At 59.9% G+C, this 27,613-nt stretch overlaps 2 protein-coding genes across 9 annotated transcripts; one reads left to right on the top strand and one right to left on the bottom strand.

The window, feature by feature from the left end:
• Positions 1 to 1,465: 1,465 nt before the first annotated feature.
• Positions 1,466 to 6,207, bottom strand: TMEM80 (transmembrane protein 80). 8 transcript variants are annotated; one of them, XM_081153037.1, is made up of 5 exons: positions 5,610 to 5,691; positions 5,152 to 5,171; positions 3,889 to 3,982; positions 3,713 to 3,805; positions 1,466 to 2,483 (listed from the first exon to the last, which is right to left on the bottom strand). In XM_081153037.1, exons 1-5 carry the CDS (start codon positions 5,626 to 5,628, stop codon positions 2,278 to 2,280), a joined length of 432 nt encoding a protein of 143 aa, XP_081009163.1. In that variant the 5' UTR covers positions 5,629 to 5,691; the 3' UTR covers positions 1,466 to 2,277. The 8 variants fall into 8 exon arrangements, with proteins under 8 accessions (XP_081009163.1, XP_081009166.1, XP_081009167.1 ...); XM_081153040.1 differs by having other exon boundaries at positions 4,400 to 5,171; positions 5,610 to 5,649; XM_081153041.1 differs by having other exon boundaries at positions 5,028 to 5,171; positions 5,610 to 5,646.
• A 27-nt stretch (positions 6,208 to 6,234) lies between these two features.
• DEAF1 (DEAF1 transcription factor) lies at positions 6,235 to 27,297 on the top strand. Its single transcript, XM_081153033.1, has 12 exons — positions 6,235 to 6,700; positions 9,417 to 9,514; positions 11,508 to 11,637; positions 11,864 to 12,010; positions 12,379 to 12,518; positions 12,958 to 13,023; positions 14,471 to 14,597; positions 14,914 to 15,042; positions 15,553 to 15,681; positions 18,150 to 18,397; positions 25,297 to 25,386; positions 26,851 to 27,297. Exons 1-12 carry the CDS (start codon positions 6,412 to 6,414, stop codon positions 26,953 to 26,955), a joined length of 1,698 nt encoding a protein of 565 aa, XP_081009159.1. The 5' UTR covers positions 6,235 to 6,411; the 3' UTR covers positions 26,956 to 27,297.
• The last annotated feature ends 316 nt before the right edge of the window (positions 27,298 to 27,613 follow it).

Here is a 27,613-nt window from a genome sequence, read left to right on the forward strand (position 1 = left end):
GTCCGCGCTGGGGCCCGCGCGGGAGGACGCGCGGCGGGGCCGGGCCGGGCGCGGGGCGGAGCCGCCGGGAGGAACCTGAGCGGCAGGTTAGAGCCCCGCGCGGGCGGGGGCGTGGCGGGGGCGCCGCCGCCCTGCCCCTGCTCGGGCCCGCCCCGCGGGGCTCCCTGCGGGGGGTCCCTAACACCCACGCGGGCCCGCTCGGCCCCCACCGCGGCCCGCAGGCTGAGGCTGACCTCCCTGGGCTGCGCCCCGTGCGCAGGGCTGGTGCCCGGGAGGTGGCAGCTCCGGCGGCTCAGCCTCAGGTGCCGGCGGGGGCAGGGTCCCCTCTTCCCCAGCCCGGGCCGCGCTGCAGGCCGAGCGGGCGGCTAAGGCTGGGGGCGCCCTTCTCAACCCAGGACCAGGCTCTGTTCTGTGACACCCAGCCCGGCCCGGGCGTCTGAGGGATGGGGTGTCGGTGGAAGATTGGGGGTGTGGGGCCTGGGCTGCGCTGAGTGCCAGGGCAGAGGACCGCTGGCCAGTGCTGGGGACAGCGCCTCCCTCCTGCACCCACGTGGGGCAGGTGTCCTTCCTCCTGAACTGGCTCCAGGAGCCCCCGTCCACCCAGCTGAGCAAGAAGGAAGTAGAGAAGGGGCAGAGGGCAGGCCCAGGCGGAGGTGGGCACCACAAGCCATGGGCAGGGACCCCAAAGCTCCAGCTATTTTTCCTGGGGTGGAGGAGTGGAAGAGCGTACCAGAGGGTCTCAGGGCCTGATCCCAGGAGGGCAGGGCAGTTGGTGTGTGTTCGCTCTCAGCTGGCACAGAGCACTTCCTAGGGGAAGCCCCAGGACAGGGAGGCACGCCCAACCTGGAGGGTCAGCCACACCGCACTTTCCTGGTGCCAGGACCCCAGGGACGGGTCTCGAGGCATCACAGGTGTGCCTGTGAATGGGCACAGGAAGTGGCCTTCGTCCTCGGGCCCAGCCCTCCTGGCTTCCTGGTTGTCTCCCTACTGCTGAGCACCCAGATGGGAAGGCACTCGACTGCCCTCACCCTTCCTGGAGGCTGAGCCTGTGTGGCAAAGGGGGAAACAAGCCTGAAGGGAGCAGCTTCTGAGACCTGTGGCCTTGTCCTCAGATTAGCAACACTGGCTGGTAGGTGTCAGGAGTCTGGAGTCAGCCTGGTTTTTGGCCATTTGGAGCCACAGTGTCCCTGGCTCTTTGTCACCAGTGATGGGTGTGTTGAGGGCCCCGCTGGGGCCTGCAGGGGAGGGGCCTCCCCCAGCCTCAGGGCCAGTGCCTAGATGGCAGCACAGGTGGCAGGGAAGCAAGTGCCTTCACCTCCAGGGCTGCAGGTCCACTGGTCCCGAGCCAGAGGTGGGAGGCTGGCCCCTCGGCCTCGGGTACCTACAGCCCGGCCCAGCACAGTGTGCTCTGGTACCAAGGGGGAGCCCTGGAGGAGGTAGGTGGCCTTAATTAGGAAAAACTCAGGGAGGTGTAAACACTTCTTTATTTGAAAAATATGAAGAGAAACTACACACCCATTTGAACACGTTACTGCACACAGAAAACGCACAACAGGAGCGAAAGGAGGAAAGTTAGTAGAGAGGATCAGCTTACAGTGGACCTGGATTCGTCTGACGCTGGGTGCAAACGTGACTGGCGTTGTAATGACGGAGGCTAGGACATCTGAGCCCTGAGGTGGCTGTCAGTTGTGCTGCCCGCCATGGGTGTCGCGGCTAGGCCAGAACCCCCAGGGAAGGAGCTGTGGCTGCTGCAGAGGTGCCCCACACTGGGGCTGACTGGCTCTCCCGTATCTTTTCTTTTGGAAGCTGTCCATCCAGGACTTGGCCTGAGTGGCTGAGGATCCCTGGCTCACTGTCCCACCCACACAGCTGTTTCCCATAGGGTAGACACTACGGAACACAAAGACCTGTGTGAAGAGTGCTGTCACAGCGAGAAAATGTGCACCGTCCTGGTGTCGCTGGCCGGCCTCTGCGCATACCTTCGAGGGAGCTGGCCAGTGACGGGTGAAGCCCACTGGCCCCCTGCTGGCTTGGGGCCATCCCTGGATTTGTCCCAGGGCAGTCTCTGACTCAGCCTGCAGCTCTCCCCAACAGGTGGCCTCACTGTTATATCCTGGTCCTGCCCCCAAGATGACTCATAACCGCCCAAACCACCTGACCCTGTCATATGGGACCAATTGGCAGGAAAATGCCCTTCCCTCTGTGCCATAGGGTGGGGATTGCTAGGCTCCCAAGAAGGCTTCTGTCCAGGGCTGTCCGGGGGCCGAGGTCGCCCATCTATCTGATGAAGGCAGCGATGGCCACCACCTGCAGGATGGCCTCCAGGCCGTGGAGCGTCAGGAGTGTGGTACTGAGGGCCGAGTCTGCCCGCAGCACCAGGGTCTGCCACAGCAGGAAATAGACGGTCAGCAGGGAACTGGCCACGGTGAGGACCAGGCTGGCGGCCAGTGGCAGCTCGGCCTCCGTCAGGTTGCCCTTGGTACCTGGAGAGCAGAACAATCAGGGTGAGTGCCAGGATGTGGGGCACCCGTTCAGGACCCACCACCAGTGTCACCCAGGAGGGTGAGGCTGCAGGACAAATGCCAGACTCCACCAGCACAAGCCTCTAGGGCTGAGGGTGTCCAGTGAAAGACTGCCCACCACAGGGGACTCAAAGTGTTGGACAGCAAAACGCACAGAGGTAGGTGCCAGCCCCTCAGGAGGATGAGGACCTGCCACAGCTCTGTGCTCACCTTGTTCTCGAGTCAGCTGTGCAAGTGGGATAGAGGGTTGGGCTCCCGAAAAACCACCCCAAGTGCATTCTGACACCTTTCTCTAATTCCAAGTGGACTGAGGGGATTTTGTTTAAAATTTCCAAAACTATTTTATTCTGGGCTAAGCTTAGTCTAAAAAATTCAATGTGTTCTTACAAAAACAAAACTGTGTTTCACAAATGGGGCAGTCATGGAAAATGCTGCCAGCTGACGGCACGTGCCCAGGGCGCCTGGGAGCCCACAGTGGGGGATGCTTGGGTGGGGCAGAGGCCTAGCAGTTCTATTCCTGCTCGCCACTAGCCCATAGCATGGGCTGGGTCTGTGACAGTGACACTAAGACCCAGTGCACTCAGCAGGGTGGCTGGGATGTGCTTCTGTCAACCCTCAGTCCTCTCTCGGCTGGTTGGGTGTGTTCAGCTGAGCTGGACATGCCAAGGACCTGAGGTGCAGGCCAAACATGCAGCAGTCAGTGCTAGGGACCAAGTGCCTGCCTGTGAATGCACGAGGCAGATGGGTCCTCGAGGTGAGCTGGGGGGTGGGGGTGGGGGTGGGGGCATAGGGCAAAGGGCCCACTGTACTTCTGCACAAGCTGTATGGAGCCTCCCACCCCTCGGCCCCGCTGTCCTGGTGGGCACATAACAGACCGCTTTGGCTGTGGGGAGGGGAGAGTGTTTTGGCTCCGATGACAGTGCTGTTACCCAGTGGCTCCTGCTTCCAACAGGAAGCCTCTCTCCCAGGACACCGCTTGTAACTTGTCTCCTAGACAAAGCTTCTCAATGAACGAATTAATACTTAATGACACTGTAAGGTGAGGCCCGCAGGCAGGCAACTGGTGAAGCACTTAAACCAAGTGTCTCCAAGAGCCACACTATAAACAAGGCCTGTTTAGAGGATCACAATGGGTAAGCCAGGAGTCTGTCATGGTAAGTGCTTAAGGTTCTCACAGTCTGTCGACTCACCCAAGTACAACCGGGCTGCTTCCAGGATCCCCATCAGAATCAGTAGAGTCAGGTCCAGGACCAGGTAATCCTGAGGGTAACTGAAAACCTGACCTGGAGCAGACAGACAACAGACCAGAGCTCAGGTTACAGTGGCAGCAGCAACAGGTCCACCTGCCCTCTTGCTCACGACTTACTTTTGTAGGCGATCATCAGGAGCGTAGCCAGGAAATAGAGGGCAAAATACGTCCCGCTGAGACAGAGCAGCATTTGCAGGGGGACCGATGAGAGCTGGGAAACGGTTAAGGACTCAGCCCAGCAGCTGCGCTGACCCAGGTGCCCACCCAGGGCCGGGCAGGAGAGGCCGCTGCTCGCCCTCTGCAAATGTGGTGATCCGACTTAGGCACCTGTGGGGGGCCGCTGAGTCCTGCCGGCCAGGCACTCATGGACACTGCCCGTGGTGTCACAGGAGCAGCTGGGGTCCCTGGGGGCTCAACAGTGGGGCTGAGATCTCCCCTCACAGTGACAACCTGGCCTAGAGCAAGGGAATCGGGCACAGCAGGCCCCTAGTGACTGCAGGCAGGACAGCCTCAGCACGCTGGCTGTCTTCCGGTGGCATCACCCTGACCACAGCCCAGTTACAAGATAGAGAGTTTGTTCAATTCAAATAAAATGTTTCTCTCATTTTAGGAGCTGTTAAATACCCACCACCGACTTTGTTGAGCTCCGCACACTGTGTATTTGTTTATGCTAAAATGACTCTATGCGTCTTCCAAGTGAGGGGTTTTCATTTCCCTGCCCCCTGGTGGCCTGGCGGGGAGGCAGGCGGCCCCCACTGCAGGGGGGTGCAGAGCTGAGCAGGAGGGTGCTGGAGCCAGCAGGGCCAAGCAGGCGGGTGCAGGGCTGAACAGGAGGGTGCCAGGGCCAAGCAGGCGGGTGCAGGGCTGAACAGGAGGGTGCCAGGGCCAAGCAGGCGGGTGCAGGGCCAGCAGGAGGGTGCCGGGCAGAGCAGGCGGGTGCCAGGGCCGAGCAGGAGGGTGCAGGGCCAGCAGGAGGGTGCCTGGCAGAGCAGGCGGGTGCCAGGGCCGAGCAGGAGGGTGCAGGGCCGAGCAGGAGGGTGCAGGGCCGAGCAGGAGGGTGCAGGGCCGAGCAGGCGGGTGCCAGGGCCAGCAAAAGAGTGCAGGGCGAGCAGGAGGGTGCAGGGCCAGCAGGAGGGTGCCAGGGCGGAGCAGGCGGGTGCAGGGCCGAGCAGGAGGGTGCAGGGCCAGCAGGAGGGTGCAGGGCCGGCACGCTCCACTCGGAAGCCACATCGCCCCTAAATGGGTCAGCAAACAACCCTTCAGCTGAAAACGGGCATCACTACTCCTCGGAACTTATGGAGAAGAGGGTGGGGCGCGAGGACCCAGAGCGGGAGGCCCGGGCCCGCGGCGGCCGAGGGCCCGGACGCAGCAGCAGGATACGGCCGTGGAGGACGCGCCCCCTGCAAGAGAAGGCGGCGGTCAGCGCGCCCGGCCTCCGTGTCCTCGGGCCGCCTCAGGGGGACGCGCCGGCCCTGACCCGCAGGAGCCCCGGCCGGCCGCGCGGGAGCCGGCTCCGTCCGCCGGGCGCCGGCGTGGAGCTCGGGGCCGCCGCCGCGCGTGGGGACACCAGGCCCCCGCTGCCCGCGACACGGGAGGGGCACCAAGCGCTGCCGGTCCGCGCCGCCGGCGGGACGGGAACGGAGCTGCGGGCACAGGGACGGCCCCGTGCAGCCCGGGGTCGCGGGAGACCCGGCGGGCAGGGCTCCCCACGGGGCCGCGGAGGCTGGTGGCCCGTCCACCGGCGAGAACCCAGCCACGGCAGCCCCTCCCCGGGCGGGCGGGACCCCCGGGTCCCCAGTCTCTGAGGCTCCCCGCACAGGGCCCGCCGCGCCCCTCACCTCGCCGCGCGGCCGCCATCTTGCCCCGGCCCCGCCCACCGAGTCCGCCAGGATCCCGGCAGCCTCTCGGCCCCGCGCCGCTCGCGTCCCTTCGGCCATTTTCGCCAGTGCTGTCGAAGGGGCCCGACCGCTCCGCATTTTCGAGAGTTGACTCCGAGCCTCGGCCGAGGCCGGATTAGTCGGTCCGGCGGCGCTCGGCCCCTTTCGGACAGGAGGGGGCGGGGAGCCGAGGCTGGGAGGACACGGACTCGGAAACATTCGGCTCCATTCGGTTCTGCTCGGCTGGACTCAGCTCTCGCTCGCGGCGAGGCGGGCGGAGCCTGTGGCGCAAGGTTCCCCAGGCTAGGCCGCGCCGCGTCGGAGACCGGCGACCGTCGGCCCCCACAGTCGGCGACCCTGTGGGCCGGGGACGACGGCCGGCGCGGCCTCCTAGGCGCTAAGAAGGGCTTGCGCAGAGCCGCTCGGAAACCCTCGTGCGGCCTCGTACCAGTTCGGCACGCCTCGGCTCCACACTTCGGACCTCTTCGGACCTCCTCGGTTCCGGACTCCAGGCCGTCGGCTCGGCTCGACTGGGCCGCTTCGTGCCGGTTCGGCCCCTGCTCGGGCGGCCTCGGCTCAGCTCGTCGCGCGTCTTCGGGCCTCCTCGGCTCGGCTGGGCTCGGGCAGCCTGAGCTAGGCTAGGCTCGGCTCGGCCGGGCTCGGCTCGGTTCGGGCGGCCTTCCTCGGGCGGCGCGCTTCGGGCTCCATCCCGGCCTTCGGGCGGCCCCGGCCGGCGCCTTCGGGCGGGCTCGGCGGAGTCCGGATGGAGGACTCGGACTCGGCCGCCAAGCAGCTGGGCCTGGCCGAGGCGGCGGCGGTGGCGGCCGCGGCCGCTGTGGCGGCGGCGGCCGCGGCCGCGGCGGGAAGCGAGGCCGAGGAGCCGGTGCTCAACCGGGACGAGGACTCGGAGGAGGACGGGGAGTCGGAGGCGGAGCGCGAGACGCGGCGGGTGACGGCCGTGGCGGTGATGGCCGCTGAGCCCAGGCACATGGACATGGGCGCCGAGGCCCTTCCCGGCCCCGACGAGGCTGCAGCGGCCGCCGCCTTTGCAGGCAAGTGCCGCCGGCCCGCGCCCGCCCGCATCCGCCCCGCGCACCTGCCCCGCACATGCTCCGCACGACCAGTTCACACCTGCACCACGTGCACCTGCTCTGCACAAAACCTGCAGGGCCAGCTGGCACACCTGCCCCGCGCTCACCCCACCCCCACCCCACCCCCGCACAGCCACCTCGCACCTGTCTCCACACCTGCCATGCACCTGCTCTGGGACACCAGGCCGCACCTGCCCCGCGCTCACCCCACCCCCACCCCCGCACAGCCACCTCGCACCTGTCTCCACACCTGCCATGCACCTGCTCTGGGACACCAGGCCGCACCTGCCCCGCGCTCACCCCACCCCCACCCCACCCCCGCACAGCCACCTCGCACCTGTCTCCACACCTGCCATGCACCTGCTCTGGGATACCAGGCCGCACCTGCCCTGCGCTCCCCCTCCCCCCTACTCACCCTGCACCTGCCAAGCATACACCTGGAAGGACCAGCCCACACCTGCCCCACACACCTGCCCTAAGCACCAGTCCCCCCACATGCACTAGGCTGCACAAGCACCCGACCAGCCCACACCACCTCCGGGAGCTCCTGCCTCACACCCACCTGTGTGCCCTGTCATTCCTGCACACCTGCCCTGCATGCACCTCTGCTCCCTGGACCCCTTTTCCTTGTGCCAGTCCACCCCCTCCCGTTCAGCACTCTGTGCGCTTTCCGGAACCTTCTCAGCTCCTGTCCCTTGCCCTGCCTGACTTGTCTGTCTGTCCTGAGTGCACGTGGCCCGATGGGGTGGGGGGCAGCCAGGGGTCCTGTCCTAGAGGAGCCTGAGGGCGGGCATGTCTGGTTATCCTGAATTCTACGGGCCAGACCCGGTGTGACCTGAGGGCTGGGGAGCAAGACCGTGGTTACCCAGCCCGGGAAGGCTGGCGGATTTCTGGGGCAGTGACACCAGAAGCCAGCTGCCTGTCTGTCCTCCACCTGTCCCCGCTTTTCCTTCATGGGTTTTCCCTTCTCCTGATGGCATGCCCACCAAGTGCTCTTCCCAGGGGAAGGCTGGCACAGGCTGCTGGCCCACGTTTTGTTTCTTGACACGTAGGACGTTCTTATTCTCAAGTTTTGTGGCTGATGGAGGTCAGGTAGTGGCCACAGAGTCTTTTAGAGGTAGTCCCAGACCGTGCCCCAAAGAAGGCAGAGACTTTCCCAAGGGTGTATTTGTACTCCTTCCCCACTGGAGGCTCCTGCAGGATCGGAGCCGAGTGCCTGAGCCTCCGAGAGCGTCTCGTGATGTCACACCTGAGGCCCTGTCTCCTTGGGGAGCTGCTCGGTTTCAGAATTGGACAGCAGCCTCCCAGTCCCAGCGTGTGTGGTCCCCGTGTGTGTGCTACAGGTGTGTGGTCCCAGCGTGTGTGGTTCATGTCTGGGGCCCCAGTGCCAGTGGTCCCTGGCGTGTGTGGTCCCATGTGTGCGCACGAGGGTAAGTCGGCTGTGTGTTCACTGAGGCGTTCATTGAGCACCTTAGGGGGTGAGTGGGGGCCCAGCGCCTGTGGTCTGCGTGTGGTCCGTTGGGAGGCTTCGTGGCTCTGGAAGGGTTCAGTTTTCATTGCTAAACTCTGGGTTAACATTGGAATTTTGCACCGTGAAGTTTTCGTTCAGGTTTTGTTCCTTTTTGCATGTTTTTCTGAGTGCAGAAAGGTGACGTCGTCGATCGTGACATCAGAAAGGTGTATTGACGTCGTTTTTCCTGCAAATGTTTATAGTTGTGTTTTGTGCATGTTGAAGCAGTAAAACCTCCTGTTCCGAGTGACTGCAGTTCGGTAGTTTCCATGTGCCCTCTGAGGCCGCCTCTGTGGGCAGGAGGCCGCCCCTGTGGTCTTCAGACTTGAGCGTGTGTTAGACAGGGTCCCCTCTGCACGCAGGCTCTGTGGGACAGTGGCAGGTGGTCTGGCCATGGACACAGACGGAGACAGGTGTTTCCAGGGCAGGTGGGTTAAGAGAATGTGCAGAGGTCTTTCAGGAGGCATTGTTAGAGCACCTCTCACGTGCGAGAGCCCTGGACAGGGACCCTGTGGATGCTGTGACCTAAGGGGGTGGCTGCCTGGCCGAGGGGCTGCCCTCCTCGGTGGAGGCGTCTCCAGAGGTGGTGCCTGAGCCAATGGCGTGGGCATCGAGAGCAGGCAGTGCCCGGGTGAGGGAAGGCTTGGGGGGGACAGGTGGCTGAGAGGTGGGAGGGGAAGCGTTGGGGAGGTGGGGTGCAGCACACCTGTGTGTGGATGCTGCGGGGACTCGGGGACACAGGCAGGTCACCCGATGGTGTGCATGGAAGTGAAGGGGGGAGGCAGGGCCCGGAGGGAGGGAACCAGGAGGCGTCCTCACCTGGAAAGGAGGGCAGGACTGAGCAGGAGCTCATGTAGTTGGCTCTGCGTGTCTGGTGGGCGTCTGCTGCAGGGTGTGCGTGGTTTCTTCCTAAAAGGGGACCGAAGCCAGGGGCCCAGCGGGTGCAGAGAGCAGGGCTCTCCATGGCTTTTCACTGCAGCAGACGGCTCTCCTGGAGGCAGGATGCTCTCTTTCCTGGAAGAAGTGGACCATTTGGACCGTGGTGCAGAAATGTCGACCAGGCCTCTGTGGGACAGTGTTGGAGGCACAGACCCTGCGTTGGGAGCACCGTGGAGCCGCGGGGGCCTCTGGCTCTGATGTGCGCTGAGTCAGGCTCCTGTGTTGCAGAGGTGACCACCGTGACTGTGGCCAACGTGGGCGCCTCGGCAGACAACGTCTTCACCACATCAGTGGCCAACGCGGCCTCGCTCTCGGGACATGTGCTGGTAAGCTGCTCCCTAAGCAGTCCAGGCCCCGGCTTCTCCGCTCAGGCCTGGCCTTGGCTGTCAGCTGCGCCCCTGCTGGGGAGTTAGGGCTGAGGTGAGACCAGCCCGTGAAGTGTGGGTGGGCGGATGGGCGGAGGGACTCTTCTGAGCCCTGGGGTCAGGGAACAACAGTGCTCCTGCCCTCCTCGCCAGATGGCCGCACAGGGTCCCTGGGGTGGGAGCACCCAGTGTCTGCCAGGTCAGCCTGCCCTGTGGCCTGGCCCTGCTTGCTTTCCTGGCCATGCTGCCAGACGTTTGAAGGGCCCCGTACCTGTATCCTGCACAGCTCCCTGTTGGCTCTGCGCACGGGTGGGTCCTGCACCAGGGACCGCCCACCCCTCACCACACTGCGAAGTCCCCTTTCTCGTGGCCTGTGCCCAGAGCCAGAGCCCGGCTGTGATTGCTGCATCACCCGTTTTTTCCACACTCGAGGCTTCTGTGATTTGTGCAGCAGCCTCGCCTTTACGTGGCAGGTGCCAGGGGGTGAGCAGTCTCCAGAAAGGGGACTTTTCCTGGAACCTCTGCCAGGACTATTAGGTAGAGTTTCTTTTTAGCCTTGACCACACACCTGGGACTCTCGGTACCTGAGGCAAAGCCACTCGCATGGGATTGGCCACAGACAGAGCACCCGCTCCCTCCATAGCAGAGGGCAGTGAGGGCTCGGTGTGCATTCGAGAAACGTGGTTCCTTTCTGTGGGGTCAGAATGCACACAGGCTGACAGCCATGGCCACAGCCACACTTGCACACTTCCAACCGGGTCACGGGTCACCCTTCCCAGCAGCAGATGTCCCATCACATCAGGGATCTGGGTGCAGCCACGTTGTGCCTCCTGTGTGTGGCACTTTCTGTGGGCTCTGAGGACAGGGACACCCAGGAACTATGGATCCTGGGGAAGTGAAAACAGAGAGGGGCCCTACTGGCCGCATGAGAAGGATGCACTGTGATTCAGGCACAGGCCATATAGACACCTTGGCTGAGCGCCGACCCAGGTCCCTGAGCACAGGCCCAGCGCACACATGTGGGGGTCAGGGTCCCTCATCCCCGTGGTAAACCTCCCTCACTCCCCGATTTGAGGGTGGCATTCACAGATGTAAGGAGAGGTCTCACTGCCCTTGGTTGGTTTCACTGTCTCAACTGAGAGCACGTGACCATCTGAGAACACTGGGTTTGGGCAGGCGGCCTGGAGGCCTCGAGTCACCCTGGGCTGTCTGAGTGAGGCCAGTGGGCAGCAGGGTGGGCCTCAGCTCCAGCAGGGACAGGGCAGAGCGAGCCAGGGCTGGCCCAGAGGAAGTAGGCGACTCACGGAGAGGTGTGAGCAGTGTGGCCAGGAGGCCCTGGTCTCTGGGGGCCGTGGGTGAAGGTCCCTGGTTGGGACCCGGCGTGGGAGGGGCCCTGTGTCAGGCCTGCTGTGGTCACAGTCTGGCCTCTGGGAAACTGTCCCGTGAGACCTGCACTGGTCGAAGTCTGGGCATTTCTTGTTTCCAGGGCTTTTCTGGAGCACATTGATTCTGTAACTTTCTTTTTTTTGAAATATGTTTTTATTGATTTCAGAGAGAGGAAGGGAGAGGGAGAGAGAGAGATAGAAACATCAACGACAAGAGAGTCATCGATCAGCTGCCTCCTGCACACCCTTCACTGGGGATCGAGCCCAAAACCTGGGCATGTGTCCTGACCGGGAATCGAACCGCGATCTCCTGGGTCATAGGCTGATGCTCAACTGCTGAGCCACGCTGGCCGGGCAAGTGTTGTCTCAGGGCCACAGAGACCTGGCACCGTCTGTCCCCAGCGTTGGCTCTGCGTTTAAGTCTCAGTGGCATCTTTGAAAGGGACCCTGAGGCACGTGGTCCCTTGTTGGTGACAGCGAGGACCTCACTGTGGGAGCGTGTCTCCGTGCGCCCGGTGACATGCTGCAGCCGCCACCGAGGTGACTTAGGGAAACACTCTCTCGTCCAGTCTGGCAGGACCGCCCTGCAGATCGGGGACAGCCTGAACACGGAAAAGGCCACGCTGATCGTGGTACACACCGACGGGAGCATCGTGGAGACCGCGGGGCTGAAGGGGCCGGCTGCTCCTCTCACCCCAGGTACGGCCCCTGCGCCCAGAGCGTGTGGGGTGTGTCCTGGGGGCTGACTCACTTGTGGTGGTAGATTTGGAATAGCAGTGGGGTTTCTGGGCTGAGAAGAGCTGCCTGGAGCGGAAGGCGGTGCCCTCGGGGATGGTCTGAGAACCTGCCGGAGGTCAGGTCGCTGGCTTTCCTGGTTTCTCGGTTCATTCGGGGTCTCTCACGGTCCGCTGCTTTCTTTGCCCAGGTCCTCAGTCTCCTCCAGCGCCCCTGACCCCTGGGCAAGAGAAAGGGGGTAGCAAGTACAACTGGGACCCCTCGGTGTACGACAGCGAGCTGCCTGTGCGCTGCCGGAACGTCAGCGGCACCCTGTACAAGAGCCGGCTGGGCTCAGGTAGGCCAGGCCCGGGCCGCCCGCGCTGGAGACTCCTTGTGTTTGCGGCCCCCCGTGGTGAGCTGGGGCCCGGGAACCAGTTCAGAACAGCGAGGTCAGGGCTCCCTGGGGGTCTGGGCGATGACAGGGCAAACAGCACAGTGACCGTGTGAGGGAGAGGCGAGGCAAGGCCTGGCCGGCGGCCTGAGTTCCTGGCTCAGCAGGAGGACCCACGGGCATCGGAAGTGGGGCGGTTGTCACAAGCTCAGTGTGGTGACCGTGGGCCGTGGCTGCAGATCGGCAGGCGGGTGGATTTGCCCCGCAGCCCTAGGGGTTCGGGGGTGGGAGTGGGTGAGTCCCGCAGGCCGGACCAGAGCCTGTCGCTGCAGGAGGCCGGGGGCGCTGCATCAAGCAGGGCGAGAACTGGTACAGCCCCACGGAGTTCGAAGCCATGGCCGGGAGAGCCAGCAGTAAGGACTGGAAACGCAGCATCCGCTACGCCGGCCGGCCCCTGCAGTGCCTCATCCAGGTGCGCACACCTGCCCCCCGGCCCTGCGGGCAGGTCAGCCGGGTCGGCTGCTGGGCCCCCAGCTGGACTCAGACTATGTGTCGGTCCCTGGGCAGCTTTCTTCACCTCTGTGTCTCTCAGGATGGTGGTGACGTGTGCCTGTGGGGCGGGGGGAAGACTGGGAGAGGCGTGAGGACGGAGAGTGAGGCGGTCGCTCTGTCTGAGTGCAGGTGGCTTCCTTTGCCTCAGTTTCCTCGTAAGAGGAAAGGCTTCTGTTTCCAGCCTTGGTTTCTGGGAGTTGATGGGGGAGGGGTGCTGTGGGATTGGCATCCAGAAGGAAAGGGGTTTGTCCTGCCACAGTGATGGCATCGTGGGCAAGGGAGTGAGGGGGGAAGGTTCTGGAAGTTGCAGGGTTTTGTCTGTACAGTCAGCTCACACTCGGGGCCCTCTCTGATTTCAGGACGGGATCCTCAACCCTCACGCGGCCTCCTGCACCTGTGCCGCCTGCTGCGACGACATGACCTTGGTGAGTGGCTGGAGGTCGTGCCTGGCAGCCCCAGCACCTCTGCATCCCCTCTTCCTCCCTGCACCTTGCACGGAGGCGGAGGCGCTGTCCTCCTGGGCTCGTTGTCCCCATGTTCCTGGCACCCTTCGGACCGGTTTCACACTCAGATTCTGTTTTCAGACTTGGCTCTGGTGATTGATGCCTTGGCCGGGGCAAGTGGTTGGCCCCTGAGCTGTTGTTCAGGGAACATTAAAGGAAACATCCTGAAGTAACAGAAAGCTCCTATGATGTCACCATCTGAATCCTCAAACCAGACACTTTTGTTTTTAATGAACTTTATTGATTTTTATAGAGAGGAAGGGAGAGAGAGAGAAACATTGATCAGTTGCCTCTTGCATGCTCCTGGACTGGTGATCAGATCCGCAACCTAGGTACGTGCCCTGACCTGGAACCAAACCCTCGAGAACCCACTGAGCCACCCAGCCAGGGCCAGCTACCCTTTAAAAAAAACACACAACATTCTTACTGATTAGAGAGAGAGAGAGGAAGGTAGAGGGGGAGAGAGAGAGAAACATCAATGATGAGAGAGTCATTGATCAGCTGCCTTCTGCAGGCCCCCCACTGGGGGTCGAGCCCACAACCTGGGCCTGGGCCCTGACCGGGAATCGAACCGTGATGTCCTGGGTCCTAGGTTGATGCTCAGCCACTGAGCCACGCCGGCTGGGCCAGACACTCTTTTTAATGACAGTGTCTCGTCAGGTGGGGACTCTCAGTAAGACGTGGAAACCGCAAAGGGGACCAGACAGAAGTTCTAGAGTTGAAAGCCAGCTCCCTGCGTGGAGCTCACTGGATGCTCCCCGGCAGCGTGTGGCCACGAAAGGGCCAGCGATCCTGCTGCGACCGCTCATGCCCGTCGCACACCGAGTGGGGTGGGGTCCTTTCTGGAGCTCGGGGACATGCAGCAAGACAGTTGTCCCCAAGGATTTGGGGACCCTCCTCGCAGCCATTGGGCCTGAGGCCTTCTCCCCTGGAGCTCATCCGTGACCTTCACTGTTTTCCTGTTGTCACTGGTCCACAGGTTTTCTCGTTTGTTAGTTACCGCGGTGCCTCTTCACTCCCTGTGTGGGGACCAGGCGTCCGCTGGAGCACCCCTGGTTCTGCCCTTGTCCCGGGCGGCGGCAGTCTCTCCGCTGCACCGCTCGGTCCCACTTGTTTTCGGTCATCTCGGAATTCCCAGACGTCCGACACGTTGACGACTCTTTTTTGTTTTCAGACAGTTATTTGTACATTCTTTCTGGAAGTATCTTTTCTGTCACTTTGAGGAGTGTGGGGCCTAAAGAGAGGGGGGCGTTCTGAGTGCAGCTCACCTCCTGCTGGCTCCTTGGACAGCCAGAGATGGTCCCCCTTGACCCGGGGATGGTGCAGGAGCCGCGTGCACCACAGCGTCCCCGTCTCACTGCTCCCCCAGAGCGGTCCTGTCCGGCTCTTCGTGCCCTACAAGCGGCGCAAGAAGGAGAACGAGCCGCCTGCGGCCCCGGGGAAGAAGGAAGCCGCCAAGAACATCACGCTGCTCCCAGCCACGGCTGCCACCACCTGTGAGCCCCCCCATCACTGCACACTGCTCTCCCCGCTCCATGTCCCCACTCAGTGTCCCCACGGGTCCCTGTTTAAAGCACATACCGCAGGGCTGGCAGTGTCTTCAGCGCCCTCCCGCACCCCCTTCCTGCCCTGCCTGTACCTGCAGACACACCCAGTGTCTCCCACAGGCGCCCGGGGTCCCTAGTTGCTTACCTGTCCTTGCAGAGGTGGCCACAGCATGTGAGGAGGCGTGCTCGGTGTCCACGCCGGGCCCTGGGCTCCTGGACTCCTGCAGCCCCCGCCGTGCGGTAAAAGGCCCTTCTGTTCTTCCAGTTACTGTGACTCCCTCAGGACAGATCACTACCTCTGGTGCATTGACCTTTGACCGGGCGTCCACCGTGGAGGCCACTGCAGTCATCTCAGAGAGTCCAGCCCAGGGAGATGTCTTCGCAGGAGCCACAGGTGAGTTGCCTTAGCACCTGCCAGACCTGCACACACGCCTAGCCCGCCTTGCCCCTGCCGAGCTGGGCTTTGTAGGGGGCGGGGCACTTAGAGGGGCCTTGAGCCAGGATAGGGAGCCATGTGGCGCAGGTGTGAGCTGGGTGAGGTAGGGGGTGTGAGGGGCAAGTAGAGGGCAGGGGGTGGGATGGAGCAGGGAGGGGGATCGATGAGCCGTGGCGGGCCCATGCCACCTGAAAGCTCACAGTTGCTGACCCTGCTCTAGACTGGCGCTGCCCTAGGGACGTGTGACCACGGCATGTAGCGTAATTGCTGTAGCTGTCACACTGAGAAGGGAGACAGAGACTGGAAACTGCCATTTGTGCTGCATTTTTTTTGCTCAGTATGTCCCAGGTTCAGACGCACCCATCTCTGGAAGGCTGCCCTGGGGGACGGCGCAGATGTGGACCATTAGAGCCACATCTGTGAGCCGCAGCAGGTCACAGGGCCGCCCTGTCCCTTTCTCGCCCACAGTGCAGGAAGCGGGCGTGCAGCCCCCGTGCAGGGTCGGCCACGCGGAGCCCCACTATCCCGGGTACCAGGACAGCTGCCAGGTCGCGCCCTTCCCCGAAGCTGCGTTGCCCACGGCGCATCCCAAAATAGGTCAGTGTGGAGAGCTCTCTGCATGCCTAGGCGGCTGTCCTCGGAGTGGCTCCTTGCACAGGAATTTCTGTGTGAAGGAGAGTTTGCTTGGTTTTCTCCATCGATGCCCTGGATTGGGGAGTGCCCACTGCCTGTGTGTCACTCGGTTTTATGAGGTCACGGCCACGCCCGGGCACTCGCAGGTAGAGACTGTGACCCGAGAAGGCTGTTGTCTTTCCCCCGAGAGGCCGCGGCATGTTCTGCACATACCTCTTTTTTCTTTTTTTTTTCTTTTAATGTTTTTATTGATTTTAGGGAGAGAGGAAGGAAGAGGAAGAGAGAGAGAGAACACTGCTTGGCCGCCTCCTGCATGCCCCCTACTGGGCGTGGAGCCCACAACCCAGCCGTGTGCCCTGACCGGGAATCGAACCTGGGACCTCCTGGTGCACAGGTCAATGCTCAACCACTGAGCCACACCAGCTGCCCCCCCCACGGAAAAGGTTCTCCCCACCCAGCTGTGGTTTGGCATCTCGATGCTGTTGTCGACGAGACAGCAGTTCTATAAATTGTGACCTCAGTCTCGCTTGTTCCCTTCTCTTTTTCCCACTTAAACTCTCCCCACCCTTAAATCACGCTGCTCCTGCCCCTTCCCTGCCTCCAGCACCTGGGCCAGGCAAGGGGGCCAGGCCTGGGCAGAGAGCTGCGCCCTTTCGTGGGGTCAGTGCATGCCCTATGGTCAGCACGTGCCCGTGCGCTAGTGCCTGGAGGCCTGGGACCCACGGCCACTTGTTCATTCATCCTGTCATTCCTGTGTGGACTAACGGTTTCCTGTTCCACTCGCTGGGCTGTCACCTGTTACTGTCCCTGACCTGGCCTGCTGTCCCTTGAACACCTCCTTGCCTTCTGGCACAATGGGGTGCTGGAGGCTTGGGTTTGGTTCCACTGGGAGCCCTCAGCCTCTCCGCGGGGATGGTGCTGTGAAGCCGAGGGCTGGCCCGGGCTGCGTGAGCCAGAGCTGCTGGTCACAGGTCGAGAGCCCACGTCCAGTGACCTCTTGCTGGGAGCTTGAAACAGGCTGTGGGGAGTGTTTACACCAGGAAACAGGCCAGTGCCACCAGCGAGGGTTTTCCCTGGATGGCTGGATGTCACACTCAACAGCAGCCCCTGGGTGCCCCCTGCTGTCCGGGCGGCTCTGCCCTCTGGCTCTGTATTGAGTCTCTCCTTCCGTCCGAACCACAGAAACCACAGGGCCCTCCGTTCCCCTCCTTTTCTGTCTTTGTAACTTTCCTCTCTGTCTGAGAAGCCTCAGTTCCCTTACTCTCAGCCGCAGGTCCCCAGCGACCTGCGTGCAGGAGCTCAGCCAGCAGGCTCCATGACCCCCAGCACGTGATTCTTAAAACGGGCTTTTATAGGACCCAGGAGGTCGCGGTTCGGTTCCGGTTGGGGTTCAACCCCCAGCAGGGGCCTGCAGGAGACAGCCCATGACTCTCATCTTCATGCCTCCCTCCCTCTCTCTGAAGTCAATAAATATATTTTTTAAAATCAGGGTTTTTGTTTTTTATCCTCACGCAAGGACGTGTTCATTGATTGATTGATTGATTGATTTTATTGATCTCAGAGTGGGGGGGAGAGAGAGAAACATCCATGATGAGAGTCATTGACCGGAAGCCTCCTTCACACCCCCTACTGGGGGTTGACCCCCTCTCCCCGCAACCTGGGCCTGTGCCCCGACAGGAATCGAACCTCGATCGCCTGGCTCATGGGTTAAGGCTCAACCGCTGAGCTACTCCAGCCAGGCTGTTCATTGATTTTTAGAGAGAGAGGAAGGGACAGAGAGAAAGAGAAACATCAATTGTTTCCTCCAGAATGTCCCCAACCAGGGCTGGGAATCGAACCCTCAACCTAGGCATGTGCTCTGACCGGGAATCGAACCCACAGTCCTTCAGTGTACAGGACAATGCTCCAACCAACTGAGCCACACCGGCCAAAGCTTAATTACTTGACTTTTAAACCGAGCTGACGTTGGTTAATGCCACAATAAATTCCAGGTGTGCGACCCTGTAATCCGAGTGTTTGCTCTGTCACCTGCTCCCCACCAGCAGCCCAGCTTCCCTCCATCACTGGGTGTTCAACCCCAGCCCCCCAGTTCTGTGTGGTTCCCTGTGTGTGAAGTTCATTCTGGAGCCATTTTCTCACCCTGGCATTGCCCGCTCGGCTGGTCTGTGAAGGTTTGTGGCCACCCTGACCAGAAACGTTTTGCGCACGGTATGTGTCTGTCACCTGACTATCCAGCCTCCCACCTGTGTGGGTGGAGCTAGAAGACACAGGATGTTCCTACATCTGGAGCATTTTAGGAGCAGACCCTGTGACATTTGTGCCCACTGACCAGCACCACCCTGCTTTCCAACGTTGGATGAAGTTTCTGACGGGCACTGGGAAGCTAGGAGCTGCATTAATGCTGGTTTTGTCTTGCTTTCCACACATTTCAGTGTTGACCTCCCTGCCGGCCCTGGCGGTCCCGCCCTCCCACCCCACCAAAGCCGTCTCTCCCACGGTGGTCAACGGGCTGGAGCTGTCGGAGCAGCGGAGCTGGCTGTACCTGGAAGAGATGGTCAACTCCTTGCTCAGCACAGCCCAGCAGCTGAAGACGCTGTTCGAACAGGCCAAGCAGGCCAGCTCCTACCGAGAGGCTGCCGCGGCCCAGGCCAGAGTGCAGGCTGATGCCGAGCGGAAGGAGGTAATGTGAGCAGGGGCAGAGCCGCGGTCCCGTGACTAAGGCAGGTGTGGGCGGCACCACCCTGCTGGGGAGTCAGAGTCAGAATGATGTGGAGAGCAGTGTGGTCCCACCACCCCTCACGTGCAGCGTGGGCGACGCTGGGAGTTACAGGGTCAGGACGGTGAGGCGCGGAGAGGGGCGTGTGGCCTGGTCCTCGGGAGGATGCGGGGTGGAGTGTCCATGTGATTTTAACTGAGCTGCCTCGCTTCTGGCAGGTGTGCTCATTGGGGTTTGTAAGCAAACGTCAAGTTGGTTTTCTTCTGCTGAATCTATATAAGAAAACTTTTTTCACTTATTTCTATTCCTTATAGATCAGAGGAAAGAAAAGATTTTAAGGTTCTTAATTTTCTAAATGATATCTTTCCTTTAAAAATTGCTTTCCTTTAAAAATTTCTTACTTTTCGGTTACAGTTGGTATACAATATTACATTAGTTTCAGGTGTCCAGCATAGTGATTTGGACATTTATATACCTTATTAGGTGGTCCCCCCAATAAGTCTAGTACCCACCTGACAACATAGTGAGTAACTTGTTTTCAAGGAAGGAAAGTGTTCCTTCTACCCCTAAAGAAAAAGATCATTTTTAAATACTTAAAAAATATAATTCCAAACAAATACCTACTGAATGCTGAATTTTATGAAAAAAAGAAAAGCGTAAGGACCAAAAAGATTTATAATTATTCACCCAAATAATGTGGGTTCAAGCCTACACCCTCAGAGGGGCCTCTCGTACACCCGGGTGGTGGATTTCAAAACGAGAAGCCAAGTCGTGGCACAGTCATCACCTGTGCCGGAACACTCGCCATGGGAAGACCACCACCAGCACATCTGCACGTCAGTGTCGACCACCCTGAGGCTGAGGCTTATAAATAACTTGAAAACAGGAGCAGCTGCCAGAGCTCCACTGGCCGAGAAATGAAACCTAACTGACATCCAGTTGAAGTACATAAAGTCGCCCGAAGGCACCTGACTCATCAGGGAGAAATGAAACCAGCCAACCAAATCGAAAAATGAACTGTGCACCAGTTACTTTGTTTCTGCCAATTATATGGTGGAATTTTCTGTGGCAAAGGTGCTTGTAGAGAAAATACGAGACACGGTCCTAACACCTGTGGGACCGGGGCCTGTGCAGGAACTGGGTCACCTCCTCCTCTGCGCCAGCCGCCTTTGGGGCCACTCCCTCCTCTGTGAGAGGTTACCTGTCACCCACCTTGGGGATCTGTCTTCAGGGAGGACTCGGCGCAGGGTATTTTGTCGCCGAGGCAGCAGGCCGAGCATCTGCACAGCTGTCCTATGTGGCTCCGTCACTCTCCTCGCGTGCCCAGCTGCCCCTTGGCGACCCTCTTCCCTGCAGTTCACTGAGCGTTTTCATTATGACTTCTTACTGATCTGACTCCCAGGTCACTTCAGGGTCTGTTTCTATCACATGCTTTTCTCTTGGACTGTGGATGAGGTTTCCTTTCCTCACGTGTCTAGTAATTTCGGATGGTTTATTGAACATTGTGACGTATTCGTGGCAGAGACAGTTGGATTCTGGTATCTTCCCCCAGAAGGTGCTGGGTTGGTTCCGGGAAGCGGTTGGATTCCTGGCTGGTCATCTTCCCGCGTCATTAGGGTGTTTGCGCCGGTCCCTCTGTCCAACACGTCTGGGTAGTGTGGCTCTCCTGGGTGTTAGGGAAACCCTGAGGTATTTATGGCCCCTCTGGCCCCTTGTTGGAGCTGCAGTCCTGTGATCCCTTTCTGTCAGAGGTTGAATCTCCGCCTGCTTTCTGGTACTTTCTAGCCTTCATGTCACTGTGTTTTGTGTTACGTCCATGATTGAGAGGGTCCACCTGACACAGGGGGCTCTGGCACAACCAGGACAGCAGCCCCCCTTTCTTTCTGTGTTTTAATGATACGTGGCCCATGGGCAGAGGTGGCGTGCTGCTCTGTCACCAACTGCTTATCTTTTAGTTCCTGTGTACTTGGTGTTCATAAAGATCGTACCAGCCCTAATTTTTAAATACTTAATTGTGTATTGGTTTTCACAGTTATAAACAGTGTCTTTTTTTAATTTTTATTTTTTTGTTAATCCCTACCTGAGAATATTTTTTCCATTGATTTCTAGAGAGAATGGAAGGGGGAGAAGGGAGAGAGAGAGAAACATGGATGTGAGGACATATCGATGGGTTGCATCCTGCACTGTGGGATTGAGCCCGCAACCCAGGTATGTGCCCTCGACCAGGAATTGAACCTCCGACCCATAGGTGCTCTGGCTGATGCTCCAACCACTGAGCCACACCTGCCATGGCATGAACTGTGTCTTCATTGTTACTGTCCATTCACACTTCCCTTGTTTCCAATCACATAATTCAGATAAACCCCTAATGGGCATAATGAAAGAGCACACACAATTCTTCTTCATTGAAATATAACTTACGTATCATAAAATTCACCCTTTCAAAGTGCACAGCCCAGTAGTTTCTGGTATATTCACACACTTGTGCAGCCATCACCACTATCTAACTCCAGAATGTTTTATCACCCCCTCAGCACCCCTGGCCCATGAGCAGTCCCTCCTGCCCCCCAAACCCCGATATCCACTGACCTGCTCTGAGTGTGGATCCGAGGATCCTGGGCATTTCACAGACGTGCAGTCACACTGTGCCTGGCCCCTCTCAGGAGCCTGTGCCGGAGCTTCACGCCTTCTCATCGCCGCGTAACGGCCCACTGTGGATATGCCGCGTTCAGCAACTGGTGGGCATTGGGTGGCTCTCACTTTTTGGCTGCCCTGAACACGTGTTCATGTCTTTGGGCCTGTTGGGGTTTCTGGGATTGTGGTACATGCACATTTAGCTTGTTGGGGAACTACCAGCCCGTTTTCCTGAGCGGCTGCTCCATGCACGTTCCCAGCTGCAGTTCGTGGGGATTCTGGAGTCTCCGTGTCCTACTAGCCCTGGCGGCTGCCTGCGTTTCTATTCCAGCCGTTCCAGGGAATGTGAGGTGGTTCTTGCAGTTTGACTTGCATTTCCGTGAGATGATGACCCCGAGCTTCTTTTCATGTGCTTGGGGCAATTTGTGGGTCTTTTTAAAAAGTATATGTTTTTATTGATTTCAGAGAGAGAGGAAGGGAGAGGGAGAGAGATAGAAGCATCGATGAGAGTCATTGATCGGCTGCCTCCTGCACGCCCCCGACTAGGGGTCGAGCCTGCAACCTGGGCACGTGCCCTGACCGGGAATCGAACCACAATTTCCTGGATCATAGGTCGCTGCTCAACCACTGATCTGGCCATTTGTGGATCTTCTTTGGAGTAGGACCTCTTTAGATCCTTTGCCTGTTTTAAACTGGGTTAAAAAAATCAATGTAATATAACAGTTAAGGTTATTCATTGATCCCATAAATATTATCCATCACCTATTCCATGGCAAGTACTGTTCTGGTGAACAAGTGTTGATGGTGTTTGTAATATCCCCCCCAAATCAGAAGGGGTTTGGGTATCATTTAAAAGGGCCCTGGCCACTTTGCCCAGTGGTTAGAGCGTCGGCCCTCAGACTGAAGGTCCTGGGTTCGATTCCATCAAGGGCACGCACCTCGGTTGCAGGCTCAGCCCCCATAGGGGCGCATGCGAGAGGCAATCAGTCGATGTGTTTCTCTCACACTGATGTCTCTCTCTCCCTCTCCCTCTTCCTCCCACTCTCTCTGAAAAGCAATGGAAAAAATATCCTCAGGTGAGGATTAAAAAAAAAAAAGAAAGGCAGAGGGGAGGGAAACTGAGGTGTGGAGGACACTGTGGGGCTTCCTTGTGCCTGCTGCCCAGGTGTGCAGGGGACAGCTGCCAGCTCCGTGGCTGTCCGTCCGTCCATCCACCTGGCAGTTCCTGCAGGAAGGGGAGCAGGTCTCACTCAGCCGCCCGCGGTGTCTGCGGCACGAAAAGGACTGCGTGTGTGATGCGTCTCATTCAGGTTGCACGTAGGAGCCTAGGCTGGGAAACAGACACTTGGGTTCTTACTTAGACTGACCCTTGAATCGATGTTCCCAGCCCCCCCAGCTGCTGAGACTGAGAGTTTGGGGCACCAGTGTGTTCCCCCTTCCTAGGGACACAGCGCAGATAGATGGAAGGGCCGGCGGAAGCTCGGGTTGGCGGTGGTGCCCGCTGCGCAGAAATCTGAACTTCAGGCTGGCGAGGAAACGAAAGGGAAATAGTCTCAACTTTTAGTTCCACATTTTCCCTGCCCGCCCTCCCCCTGTTCCCGCGAAGGTTACACGTGCTCCAGATATTTCCTCCCCCTGCAGGGCTCTCCAGCGGGTGATGGGCAGACAGATTGCAGCAATGTGTCCTCCCTGCGCGGGGTCTGAGCCGCCACTGGGCCTCGTTCCCACGCTCCGAACAGCCGCCTGCCTGCGTCCTCAGAGGTCCAGAGCTGGGCTCCTGGTGGCAGGTGGTAGTCGCCAGGCGGGAGGGTGCTGGCACCGTGCACCTCGGGTCAGCCTGGTGTGCAACGTGCCTGCACCGGCGAGGCCCCGCCCTGGGAGGCTCGGCTCTGCGTTTCCTTTGCTATTTGATGCATTTCTCAGAAAGGAAGGTGACAGGAAACCCCTTCACCCTGAAATCCTCTGCTGGGCAGTGGCCGGCTGTTGAGAGGGGTTCAGCCAAGCTCCCCGCTGAAGCACCGAGCCTTTGAAATGGCTGGGCTGCCACAGGCTGGCCCTTTCTCTCCTCAGGCTGCAGATACAGTGCATCATTCCTAGACAGTGTTGTGGACTCACAGACGGACACCAGCATGGTGACTGGACAGGGAAGGGGGGGCAGGAGAGGGTGAAGCCGGGATACACGGTGATGGGGTGGAAACACACAGTACAACATACAAATGATGTGTATGGAATTACACACCTGAAGCCTATATAATTTCATTGACCAGTGTTACCCCAGAAAGGTCTATAAAAAAGAAAGAACTTTACTGAAAGCTGAGCACGTCCTCTAGAGGAGGCTGGCAAGGTGCGTCCACCCGCATCCCTGTCATAGGCTGAGCGACACCGTGCAGCCCAGACTATGCACTTGGCTCCTGCCTGCGGTGGTGCAGAGCTCCTTGGGGAGCCCCAGGGACAGCTGTGCATGTGCAGATGAGGACGGGCCACGCTTGGCTCTGGGATTCACCCTTTAACACAGGGTGGCAGGTCCGGCCTTTGTGGCCCTATGACGACCACAGCACGTGGCTGCTCGGTTCCTGTGGAATGAAGGGCTCTCGGGTGAGATTTCACAACTTGGAGGGTCCCCTCTCCAGTGGCCTTTCGGGGGTAGGGCCTCAGAAGCCCTGAAGGCTCCGACTTGAGCAGTGGACGAGGGAGGAGACCCCCATGTGTCCCTGGAACTCAGGACAGCAGTGACCTGGGGTGTGCGGGCATGGCAAGGTGGGCGAGAACACACGTGGCCCAGGCATTTCCTACAGATGTGCTGGGTGGTCTGTCGAGGGACTTTGGGTGACATGAATGACATCAGCCAGTATGAAGATGAATTTCCCGTCCCTGTGCCCATACCACTGGGGAACGGGGGCCATTTCTGCACCATTGAAATGTCACTGCAGGCACTTCTATCTGATTTTGGTGTTGGAGAGATTCAGGATTGGAAAGGCAAACCCCGATAACTGAGAGGGAAGATCCCGGTAGGACCCTCCCACACTCTTCCTGTCCACCCTGGGTGTGTGGGAGACAAAGCCCTGACCATGGCGGCTGCAGGTCAGGAGGGTAAGACCTCCCTCCCGGCCCCATGACCGAGTGCAGGGGCCACAGCGTGGGGCTCTGGCGGCCTGCTTCGCACTGACTGGACTTGGAATTTTAAAAACCAAGTTTAATGCAGCTGAGACGATTAAGGGGGTGTTCCCAGCTTTGACCATGGGCGCTGCATTTGGGTGTGTAGTTAGCTCGGCCAGTTAAACGGGGCAGAAGAGCAGATGCCCTTGGCCAGCTGGGGCACAGTGTCCCCGGGAAGCTGGCATGTACCTCAGTGTCTGGCCCACCTGGACTGCAGCCTCCATTAGGGGCACCCCTACCCGGAGCCGAGTGCCACCACCCTGCTCCCCTCAGACCAACGCTGTCCCTGTGCAAACCTCTCTGCCTACAGACTGTGTCCTGTTTTCTCCTGAAGGATTTTGTCACTTAAGTCAGGGGGGAAACTAAGTTCATTCCTCGGGTCCCGTGTGACATTCATGTTTTCTGAAGCGAGTTCCCACAGTGGTGGTTTCGTGAGTGGAAAATGTGAGCCGTGGCAAATGTGGCAAATGTAGAATTCTGCGAAGAAGGAAGCTGAAGTTCAGAACAGAAACCTGGACCGGCTCACAGTGTGTGGCACTCGGGCAGGGCTGGCAGGGAACCAGCAGGGTCATAACAGGTGCCGTGTATTCCATGTGCTGTCGCCCACGGTCGGGCCTGTCTCCTCTAGAGTTGATGGCGGGGCTCGCACCTGTGTGTCCCTGTAGTCGCGCCTCTGGGGTCTGCCAACAACAGGCTTGCTTCCCTGTGTGGGGTCCTCAGTTGATTAGAGAGAAAAGCTCCAATCCCGTAAGTTAGGGGAAAAGCACAGAAAATGTACATTCCATGAACCACGGGGCTGGAGGGCTGGGCATCTGCTGACCAGAGTCCAGAGTGTCCTCCTGGCCACTCGGGCCAGCCCACCCTGTCCAGGCCTGTCCTGTCCCCAACCACAGAGAATTCTGTGCCCAGCCCTGGTTCTCTGCACGGGGTGGAAACGAGACCAGCTCTCCTGGAGGTGGAAGGCACGTGTGTGGGGGTGGCGTCCAGGGCGGCCTGTGTGCAGGAGTCGCCAAGGAGGCCCGGCCCCGTTGCCTGCGTCGCCCACAGCGCTGACTGGCTCTGTGTCCTTGCAGCAGTCCTGTGTCAACTGCGGCCGGGAGGCCCTAAGCGAGTGCACCGGCTGCCACAAGGTGAACTACTGCTCCATCTTCTGCCAGCGCAAGGTAGGTCCTCGGGCTGCACGAGGCCCCACCCTGTAGACGGCCTGTGCCCTGTTCCCATGGGCAGAGGGGAGGGGGCTGCTCACCTGGCCTGTGACCTTGTGGTCAGCACCCGCAGCCCCGGACACCTGGCCACAGGTGGAAAAGGTCAGCGATTGGACACCTGTGTCTGTTCCCATTGTTCAGCCTTTGGTCTTGAGGTTAAACAGCCTGTTTTTTCGGAGCCTCGAGGGTCAGCCTCACTCAGGGGAAGGGGCTGGTGGCAGCTCAAGGTCCCACCTGGTTTCCTCCTCTCTGTGCCTATTTGGGACTTTCCACCATGAAGGAGGGTCACTGGAGGGGCAGGACACCTGCCATCATGGAGCTGTGTGTCACACGGCCAGGGACTCGCCAGCGGGTGGCCCCGAGCATTGTCCATTCTCAACAGAAATCCTCAGGGTCGGGGACCCAGCAGGACTGTGTGGGGTGTGGCACATGGCACGTCCGGGGGCTTCCTGGGCGCTGTGGGGAGAGGACCCTGGAGGCTGCTCACCAGCACACTTGTAGAAAGCATGGGAAACGGGACAGCACAGATAAGCAGCCAGTTTCTCCGACCGGGAGACCCCCCTGTTTCTGTTCCTCCAGGTGCGTGTGCTTGGGCTCATTCATGTCACCTCACTCTGTGCCACGCCCCCACCTGCCCTGTGCCCAGGTCGTTGCTGTCCTGAGTGACAGCGTTGCCGTCTGCCCCCCTCGCTGTCCAGCCTCCCAGGGGCCCTGGTCCAAGCTCCTGGTTTCCCCTGGAAACGGGCTATGGCCCCACCTGGCCTACTTGGGGGTGTGGGGGCGGGGCTGGGGCCTTGCTCAGCACCCAAGCCAGCCTGAGAACCACAGCCACCAACCAGCTGTGTTTTTCTTTCTTTTTTTTTGTTAATTCTAACCCTAGGATATTTTTTCCATTGATTTTTAAAAAGCATTGGAAGGGAGGGAGGAGGGAGGGAGAGACAGACATTGATGTGAGAGAGACACAGATTGGTTGCCTCCCACTTGAGCCCGACCTGGGCTGGTGGTCTAACCTGCAACCCGGGTACCTGCCCTTGACTGGAATCGAACCCGTGACCCTTTGGTGCACAGGCCGATGCTCCAACCACTGAGCAACACCAGCAGGGCTCCAGCTGTGGTTTTTGTGATTATAAATGGCACCGTGGGCAGCAACACCAGATACAGACGTTCTCTTCATGCCGTTGTCTTGTTTAGAGCCCTGGAAGGGGCCAGAGCATAGACACCTTTCAGGGTCTCTGTCTCAGGCTCCTCCTGGCGCTCTGCCTGGGAGCGAGTCCCTTAGCCTTGAGGTGGGCGAGGCTGGGCCTGGAGCAGGCAGCCCACAGGCTGGGCGCACAGGGCACACAGGCTGCGGCCTCGGGGCGGAGCCTTCTCGCTGCTGCCCAGGTGGCAGCTCTGGTAACCAGGGTGCGTCTCTCCCTGCAGGACTGGAAGGACCACCAGCACATATGTGGCCAGGCGGCGGCCGTCACTGTGCAGGGGGATGAGGTGCACGTCGCAGAGAGTGTGATAGAGAAGGTCACCGTGTGAGAACTCACTGGTCCCCTCTCTGCAGCGCTGCGGGGCTGTGTTGGGCCCAGGGCTCCTCGAGGACTGTGGGGGCCATTGAGAAGGTGAAGAAACTTGCTGGACAAGTTGTGAACAGACTCCACGTGACCTGTGCCCTTGGCAATGAACCCCGCCGCTCAGAAGCCCCAAAGAAGGCTGGGCAGCAAGGGGCGGGACTTGGCGGCGGCCGGTGGACAGGCCATCTCACGGTGCTTTTTTATTCTTGGATCACGAGGGTCCGGTCTTACCCACGGGTGTGTTGTGTGTGTAACACGCGTGTACATACATGTGTCTGAATAAAGTCGATGTCCCTTGCCCCACTCACATGCAGTTCCAGCTCTAACTTCCCAGACATGGGGAGGTGGGTGCACCTGCCTCAGTTTCTCTGTCTGGGTCTCGGGGTGAGAAAGGACCACAGGGAACAGCGAGGCCGCCCGCAGTGTTCTTCCCGCCCACCTGTCACCCAGCAGCTGAGCAGTGGCCGGAGCTCAAGGGTGGCATTGTCTCCGGTACAGGGGGTCTCACAGGCCAGAGAGCCGCCCGTCCAGTCTTGAAGTGACTTGCTCCCCAGTGGCCAGCACGTGGTGACGGCCTGCGTGTAACCACGTCCCTTTAGCTCAGGTTACACTGGGGAACTCTG

This window comes from Miniopterus schreibersii (assembly GCF_964146895.1).
Source record: "Miniopterus schreibersii genome assembly, chromosome: 12".
Taxonomy (NCBI): Eukaryota; Metazoa; Chordata; class Mammalia; order Chiroptera; family Miniopteridae; genus Miniopterus; species Miniopterus schreibersii.